This window comes from Microtus pennsylvanicus, chromosome 3 (genome assembly GCF_037038515.1).
Source record: "Microtus pennsylvanicus isolate mMicPen1 chromosome 3, mMicPen1.hap1, whole genome shotgun sequence".
Taxonomy (NCBI): domain Eukaryota; kingdom Metazoa; phylum Chordata; class Mammalia; order Rodentia; family Cricetidae; genus Microtus; species Microtus pennsylvanicus.
Window position 1 is genome coordinate 62,251,350 of NC_134581.1, and position 8,930 is coordinate 62,260,279.

Here is an 8,930-nt window from a genome sequence, read left to right on the forward strand (position 1 = left end):
CCCTTTGAGTAATTAGCTTATACTAATTAGATATTGAATAGATTCCTTGTGATATTTCATGCGTGTGTATAATGCATTTTGATGATAGTCACCTTTAATACCATTTCACGTCCCGCTTTCTTTCCTGCTGATCCCCTTCTTCTGCCCAGCTAGTCCCCTCCTACTTTCATTATTTTAAAGCCTTATTTACTGTGTGTGTAGACAAAGGTCAGAGGACAACTTTTGGGAATCGGTTCTCCCCTTCCCCAAAGGCTCTGGGCTAGCACGTTAGGTCATCAGGCAGTCCCAGAAGACTCTTTACCAGCTGACCCATCTTGGTGTCCCCCTCCCATTTACTGTCTATTCTTTGGGACACAGTGACTTTGGTTAGGATTGCTTACAGGGGCACATGTGCGGGATCGCTTAGAGGAGCTTGGGCACTTTGTCATGGGGCTCTGTCGCTGAAGAAAATGTCTCTCCCTCCCCTAGCAACCACTAGCTGCCTGTGGTTCTTCAGGGAGGCATGGAGTCCCTTGGGCATTTCTGTTGCTCTGCCCTGTCCATTGCTGCAGGAACCCTATCTTGAAATTTCCAGGGGTCTCTCATAAGTGCTCTGGGCTGGCCTTCTAGCTGTCGGCCTTCGCTGTGGCCTTCCGCTCCTGTTCCTGCTCTCCTGGGTGATGGCTTCTTCAGATTCCAGGGTCCAGAGCAGCCGCGTGCCCTGCCCCCAGCCCATACTTATGGAACGCGTATTTGCTGCAAGGACTTACCCCAGTTCCTCTGGGTCTGGGCCTCTGCAGGTTCAGGTGCAGGGCCCCGCTGCCTGTGTACTCCAGAGGCTGCTGATGCCCTGGCTGCAGGCTGCCCCCAGAGGGCAAAAGGAATCAGCTGTCTTTGTTAGAGGTTTTTTCCCCCTCCAAGGCCAAGGCTTTGCCCAGCAGCCAGTGTGGCTCTAGGCGAGGGTGGCATCTATGCTGGAGTCCTGTGGGCTGTGCTTAGGGCAGCTGCTGGCCTCAGCCCCACCTTGAGCTCCTCGGCCTCACTCATTCTCTTGACCTGAGGTATCCAACGGGGGCAGCCTCAGAGCTGCACGTGAATGTTCCCTTGGTAAGGCTCCCCCAGATCTGTACGAGTCCTTGAGTGGCTTAGCCCTTATCTGTGTTTAGAACTAGTCACACTTTCTGTAATGAGACAGAGAATGAATACCTTATGGGCCATGTGCCCACTTTGTGGGCCACGTGCCACTTTTCTGAAAGCTGCTGATTTTGTTTGTTTGTTTATTAGTCTGTTTATTTATTATTGTCAGCATCTCATTGTCTTAGTGGACTTTGCATTCAGTATGCAATGAGGATGACCTTAGGTTTCTTATTCTCCCATCTCTACCTCCTTAGTTCTGGGGCACAGGTGGCATGGGAATCCATGGCTAGTTTATGTCATGCTGGGAACTGAACCCCAGGCTTCTTGTATTCTAGCAGGCAGTCTGCCAGCTGAGTCGCCTCTCCAGAGCCCTGAAGCTTTTCTTTCTGTTCTTCTGTGTTTCTCCTTTCTTGCCTTTCCTTTCCTTTCTTTCTCTTTTCTTTTTGTAACTTTTTACAAAATAAAAGCGAATAGTAGCTCATGGATTGTCAAAAACAGGCCACACCCTGGCTCCAGGGCTGTAGCTGGCTGATGTTGGACCCTTAGGATGATGTAAGACCCTCAGGATGATGTCAGACCCTCAGGATGATGTAAGCCAGATGGGAATGCAACCACCAGGGAAGCCTCTGGAGAGATGATTCCTAAGCCAGATGGGGAATTTGGGAACCCCTGCTAGGAAGGGAAAATGACAGGGGATGGGCAGAGGCCAGCAGGTGTCAGGATCTCTGCAGAGAATGGCTGAAGTGGGACTCCCTGTGGTGACATCACACAGAAAAGCTGGGAGACTGGATGCTTGTTCAGCTTAGAGATCTTTAAGCCACTCTTAGAAGACAGAAAGCTTATCCTTGGTCAGTGGGGCCCTATCCGTGGTCACTAGTCACCTTCAGTCTTGTTGGCTCCACCCCCTCCCTTCTGAGGCATGTTTCCATCACCCATAGCCACAGTGGCAGGGTTTGGTAGGGTGAATGGAGCTATGGCCGCAGGAGCCTGAGTGAGCTTCATTCATCTCAGTGGGGCACAGTGACTAGGAGCCCCTGTTCACACCTCGGAACAAGATGGTCTCATCCTTCTGTCTTCTTCCAGGGCAGCCTATGACATTCCCCCCTGAGGCTCTGTGGGTGACTGTGGGGCTCTCTGTCTGCCTTGTGGTACTGCTGGTGGCCCTGGCCTTTGTGTGCTGGAGAAAGATCAAGCAGAGCTGCGAAGAGGAGAATGAAGGTAAGCGTGTGTGTGCGTGTGCGTGTGCGTGTGTGTGTGTGTGTGTGTACATGCAGGTATGCACATGTGCATACATGTCCACATGTCTTAAGGCAAGTCACTGTTTTAGTTTCTTGGGTGCAGCTGTAAGAGAATACTTGAGACAGGATCGAATAAAAAACAGAAATTTACTGGCTTGAGTTTCTCAAGCTTGGAGTATCGTATCCAGGTAGCAGAGAACAGAGAAATCACTTGCCATAGAAGAAGGAAGGCTGGAGTTTGGAACCCTAGCACCCACCTAAATATCTAGTGGGCATGGCAGCTTGTCTGCAATTCCAGCATTTAGAAGAAGAAGTAAAGGCCTTCCCCTGATCAAACTGATCAGCTAGACTAGCCAAATCAGTAAGCTCTGGTTTCGATTGAGAGACCCTGCTTTAATGGATAACAGGGAGCATGATTAAGAAAACCTCCTGCTGTCAGCCTTGGGCCTCCGCATACGTGCATGCCCACATGGGCAACCACACACATGTGAACAGGCATGCACGAATACAACACACACAGACACAGGCACAAAGTAAGTACCATATCCAGGCACCAGCATCTGCTGAGGCCTTGCTGATTGTTAGATGGTGGAAAATGAGAGGGCAAAGGTCACAGTGGCAGTGCCATCTGCAAGAGTCACCCCTTAGAAGTGTCACCTCTATAAAATAAAATTAATCTAAAATTTAAATTTAAAGTTTTTGCGTATGTACGTTTTACCTGCATGTATGCACGGAACTGTGGTTACAGATTATTATTACACTCGCCATGTGGGTGCTGAGAACAGAATCTTGTTTTTTGCAAAAGCAGACAATGCTCTTAACTATTGAGCCAACTCTCCAGCCCACAAGTCACGCCCCTTGACACTGTTGGATGGCAGCTGATTTCAGTGTGCATTTGGGAGGGAACAGACTTTCAAACACAGCAGTTGCTGTGTCTGTGACAGAATGAACAGGAAGGGGGTACACAGAGGACCATAGCCTGAGTCCTCGTGGCTAATTGTCCTCTGTGAATCAGTAAAACCTGCCTGTCCGTGCGTGAACATGGCAGATGGGTGTAAACAAGAGTGTGATGTGTCATGAAGATGGTAGTGTGTAAGGCTGCATGCAGTGTGGCAAGGGATGAGTGTGTCTGTGAGTGAGAAAAGGTTCAGGGCCTTGTGAGCATTTAGCTTGTGTGTCAAGAGAGTGTGTGTCTTCCTCGGATACTACTATCTGCTGGGGGAGGGGGTTACGAATTGGTATTAGTGGGTGGACATTGGTGGGTGGCACATGAGCAGACGGGAGTAGAGGCTGGAAGGAGAGTAGGCTTGAGGAGGAAGTGCGGGGAGTTTGGTCTGGTGTGGGTAAGTGATGCTTGTGACTTGGATGGTTAATTGGGCTGTACGAGGCTGGTAGAGGATGCGCAGACAGACAGAAGTGGGGTATGGAGAGACGGGGAGATGATTGTCAGTAAAGGACCTGCTGTGCAAGCATGAGGACTTGAGTTTGGGTCCCCAGCACCCTCGTAAGTCTGGCGTGGCAGCTTGCTTCTGGAACACTGGGGTTAGGGGGACAAGAGGCCCGCTGATATTCTCTGGGCAGCAAGTCTAGCTCAGTCAGCATGCTCCATGTTCAGTGAGGAACCCCGTTTCAGATAAGGTGGAGAGTGATTGAGGAAGACACCTGATGCCAACCTCTGGCTTTGGTGCGCATGTACACACATGTGCACATACGCACACCATACACCCACACATACAAAACATAACAGAAGTGGGGGGCAGATGTGGTGATGTCGACTGGTGGCAAGTGAGTGGGTATGCGAAGCGCTAGGCCCAGTGTGTAGAAAGCTGGATAAATGGTCCCTGGCCAGAGGAGTGCTGGACTTTCTGCTGGGCCCTTCCGCTCTGTCCTAGGTTCAGCTCTGCTCTGGTCTCAAGCATTCCGACCAGAAGTCACATTTGCTCAGCCAGGTGTGGAAGTGTGGGAATGCAAACACTGAGAAAGTGTTATTCATCCTTCTAGGCGCTGAGGACCAGGACGGGGATGGAGAAGGCTCCAAGACAGGTGAGTCTGGCCTTCTTCACTGGGAGGCACCAGGGACAGGAGAACAGGACTTCATGCTCTGAGATTTGCATGAAATACCCTCTGATGGAGCCCCCAAACCAGAAAGGGTCCGGAGGTAGAGTACTGGACTGCCACAGGCATCTCCTGCCTACCCTAACCTGTCCATCAGGACTATACCAACTGAGAACTTTCTAGGAGTGGGAGGAGAGGAGGGCTTCAGGAGAGAGGCAGTCTCTTATAATAAACAAAGGAGCCCTCGGCAAATAACTGTCTCTTTGGCCTATTTTTCCCATATGTGGGCATGAGAACAGGTCTCTAGGCTTTTCTGGGTTGGGTTAAATGAGATAATCTCTATAGAAAGCAGTACCACGGCTGATGTCTTGTTCAGAGCTTGCAGTGGCGCCCTGTCGTGATCCAGCAAACAGCTGCCCTGTTCTTAGGCTGTGCAACTTCGGTGAAGTGCTTCGCTCTGGGCTTCCAGGTCTCACCTGTAAACTACCATCTTGGCCCTATTCTAATGGCACCTGAGAGCTGTTCCAAAGCTCTCTCCAGAGCCCAGAGAGGCAGGTGCTTTGCAGGGGGTCCTTGGCTGAGATCTGGTCCTAGGGCGGGTACTGAGGTCCTGGTGCCCCAGAGCTGCAGGACCAGGAGTAACCAGGCTGAGAAAGGCAGGTTTTCCACGGACCATCTTGGCCTGCTCCAGTTGACACTAGTGCCCTCCCTACCCAGTAGAAGGAAGGGCGGGAGCGATGCCTGGGGCTGCTGTAAATCACCACCCACCTGTTGGCGCCTGTGTGTGTGTGTGTGTGTGTGTGTGTGTGTGTGTGTGTGTGTGTGTGGCAGGCGTGGCGATGAGCCTGGGATCGGGCCCCATGTCTCATGCTTAGAGACAGATGTTGGCAGGGGGAGGGAGGAAGGGAGAGAGGATGGGCTGGAGAGTTAGCCTCTAGGCCACGTGACCCTGGGCCTCTGGAGGCACCAGCAACCATGCCAGCCTCCCTTGGTCCTTATTTCACCTCATTTATGATCTGGGCTCTGTGTGCTGCCCCATCTCCAGCTTGTCTGGGCACGGGTGCTTGTCTGTAGTAACAGGAAACAGAGGCTCAGAGAGAAAAGACACACGGGACTTATTCAGAGACAGTGGAGGTGGGACTGAGGCTTGGGATGGCTGTCAGGGGCTCCTCCCCTGGCACTGTGATGGTGCCCCCAGCCTGCCCATCTCATCCCATTCCTTCTGTGTCTTCACCCTTACTTCTTCCTCTGCCTGCCTCCCTGGGGTTCCTCTCTCATCACATGCTCCTTCCCTTTTTTTTTTCAGCTCTGCGGCCTCTGAAACACTCTGAAAACAAAGAAGGTAAAGCTATATTATTACCTGAAATGGAATGTGTGTGTTTGTGTGTCTGTGTAGGAAGCTGGGGAGTGGGGCAGCCATCATCACCCTTCTGCTGCTGACCTGTGTCCCCCCAAGAAGAACAGCACTCACTCACCCCCTGCTGAGATAGTGGAGGGTAGAGGAACCCTGGTCCCAGCTGCTCCAGTAGGACCCAGATGTCAGACACAGGCTTACCTATACCAGGCAGTTCTGCCTCTCCTGTCTGATGGTCTGAAAGCTGCAGGTAGCCTGGGGCCTGGATTCTGTCCCCTGCAACATGAAGCCTCCATCCCTGGGTCCAAGGGGTTGCTACCGTGGCTGCCATGCCCCCTCCAGAGGCAAGGGATGAGAAGGAGGGCAGGGAACATCTTTCTAGGGCTTGGCCAAAAATAGCTGCTGTCACTTTAGATACATCCCATTGGACAGAACCTAGTCACGTGACCTGTTTCTCGGGTGAGCCTAGAAACGTAGCTTTCGTCTGGGCGGCCACGTTTCTGGTGCATAGGAGGTGGCCAGTCGGTACAGCAGTCATCATTACTCACGTTCGCGGGTTTATTAGGAAGCCTAGGAAATGAGAGATCCATCCCCCTGTCATTGGGAAACAGTGAGCGCAGAAGAGTGAAGCCCTGCTGATGAGAATATCAGCTGAAGAGAGTTGCTACCCAGAGTAACCCCATAGGTGAACCTTGACTTTAGTCTGTGTCCAAGATGGATGACTGCAGACACAGGATATGACAGTTCCTTTCCTGAGGACATAGGCAGAACCCAAAGGAAGGGAGAAGAGCAAGGCCACACATACCCAAAGCCTTCTAAACTGCTAGTGCAAGCTGGGATGTGGAGCAGGGCCAGGGGTGTCAGATTTGAATGCTCTTCCATAGGGAGGCAAGGTCAGAGGGAGAAGGTTCCCTGCAACATTACTCTCCAGGTCATTAGGATGGGAAGAGGCGCCCTGCCAGGGGAGGGAATTGGGCCAGGCCTTGAAGGGTGAGTCAGATGGACCAAGCAGGCCAGTAGGAGGGAGTGTGTGGAGTGACTGTCTTACCTGGTTCCTGTGTACATACTGGCCTCCAGCATAGCAGTGTAAGAAGACACACTCCTTATTCTATCTGTCCTGTGCACAGGTTAGGGGCACACACCCCTGACCTGGGTAAGTGACTTTGGATGTATTCCCAGGAATAGAACTTCCAGCTTCTAACGCATTTCCCCTTTTTCTTTCATCCTACCATGAAATGCAGATGATGGACAAGAAATAGCCTGACTGGGAGCTGCTGCCTTTCCCAGGTGGGGAACCTACTCTCTGGCTGTGTTGAACTTCAGTGTGAGCCCCACCCCCAACGCATGGGTTCTGCTCCACACCATTCTTCAAAGGATGTGGTACCTAGGCCACCCACAGCCTTATTTCTCTGATGGACTCGATTCCCATCAGCCTGCAGCCTTATTTTTCCAGTGACACGATACGCAACCATCCTGCGGCCTTATTTCTTAAGGACGCGACACACAGACCGCTCCACCTCGTTGTTCCTCTAGAGTCATCCGGTGGCCTTGTTTCTCCAGTTACACCACACATGAGCCTTCCTTCGGCCTTATGTCTTATGGACACACACAAACCACCCCACCTCCTTGCTCCTCCAAAGTCACACAGACTGTGTAACTGCTGTTGGTCTCCAAGGCACATAACTAACGATTCAGATGAACCCCTGCCATCTTTATCTGAAGCCAGCTGCACAGTCATCTCTTGGTTTTTCCCAAGGCCCTGATACAGCTCACTTATCGCTCCTCAACACACACAGGTACAGTGATACTTGCAGCTGTACGTGCTGGACCACGTACAGACTTGCCTTGCATGGTGTCCTTGGCTGCCCTGGGCTGTGCCCATTCTCCCCACAGGAAGCAGGTACTGGTTGCCCTGGTTCTCAGAGCCCCTCAGAGGGTCAGCCTTCATCCCTCTGCTTTCCCAAGTTTGAAATCTTTGTTACTTTTACTTTCTTAGTTAAATTAACGTCTGTAGGGCCATCATAGGGATCAGTGCTGAACTGGGTGCCAAGGTCCTACAGCAAAATCAGAGTCCGTTTCCCTCGAGACCTCAGCTTCCAGCTGGAAAATGGTTCCCTATTGTACCCATCTGTGCCCACAGTTTCTGGATACCTCACTCTCAGCCCACACTGTCTCTGAGTAGGGGCAGAAACCAGGAGAGAGCACAGCCCTTTGCCATACTTGGAGAACTGGGTGTTTCTAGAATTTTTCTAGATGTGGACTGAAAGGCAAGTGGCCACAGCCATGCCGACCTGGATCGGGGCAGCAGCCTATGTCATACTGGGACCGTCTCAACAGCTGGAGCCCCCGAGGACAAGAAAGGACTGCTCCTTACCATGGTGCTATTCTGGAGCTGGGGCTTGTAGCTGGCTTGTCTCTGACAGCCCTGGCTTCTTGCAGAGCAGAACTTCTGGTGTCCCCTTGAAGGCATCTCTCCCACCCCAGGACTAAAGAATGTGAGGATAATCTACATGGACTCTGGCCAGGCGTCAGGGTGCACTCGGAAGGCAAAGGCAGGAGGATCTCTGAGTTTGAGGCTAGACTGGTCCACAGAGCGTGTTCCAGAATAACAAGGGCAACACAGAGAAACCATCTCAAAAGACAAAACAAAAATAAAATAAGAAGTAAATCTGGGACTCTGTTAACGGGGTGCACTGTGGGAGAAATAAATGCCTTTGTCTTTCAATAGCTTCTTGCCTGTGATGTGTGCGAACAGTAGGGCGGCTTGGTGCTAGAGGGGAGGAATCCGTCCTGGGCATTCAGGCTGGGATAGGGCTACCTACCTTACCATGAAGGCTTTTTCTCCACTGTGGTTCCTCTTCTCATGCTTCTGTCAAGTTGAGGAGAAAAACAAAAACAAACAAAAACCAATCAAATAAAAAAACCCTAAGAGGCAGAGAGGCAGGAGGAAGCAGCTGCTATAGAGGAATGAGCATGCACACCGTTCCTGGCTGACCCCAGTGGAATGTGGAATAGCCCAGGATCTGGCTCTGCTTTGTGACACGGAGCAGGATATTGACCTTTGGGCTCACTTCTGGAGACCTTCCACTTAGGAGGTCTGAGGGGATAGTGAACTTGGAGGACAAACTAATTTCCAGGGAACCAGGTTCAGGGACAGGGGAGCCTGC

The 8,930-nt window shown here is 51.5% G+C and overlaps 1 protein-coding gene across 3 annotated transcripts in view; it reads left to right on the top strand.

The window, feature by feature from the left end:
* Cd276 (CD276 molecule) overlaps nucleotides 1-8,490 on the top strand; it is a 31,521-nt gene extending 23,031 nt beyond the window's left edge. For all 3 annotated transcript variants that reach the window (XM_075965719.1, XM_075965722.1, XM_075965721.1), the window contains exons 5-8: nucleotides 2,200-2,334; nucleotides 4,356-4,397; nucleotides 5,716-5,751; nucleotides 7,005-8,490. In XM_075965719.1, coding sequence (XP_075821834.1) covers nucleotides 2,200-2,334; nucleotides 4,356-4,397; nucleotides 5,716-5,751; nucleotides 7,005-7,027 — 236 coding nt within the window. In that variant the 3' untranslated portion in view covers nucleotides 7,028-8,490. The remainder of the gene's footprint in view (nucleotides 1-2,199; nucleotides 2,335-4,355; nucleotides 4,398-5,715; nucleotides 5,752-7,004) is intronic.
* The last annotated feature ends 440 nt before the right edge of the window (nucleotides 8,491-8,930 follow it).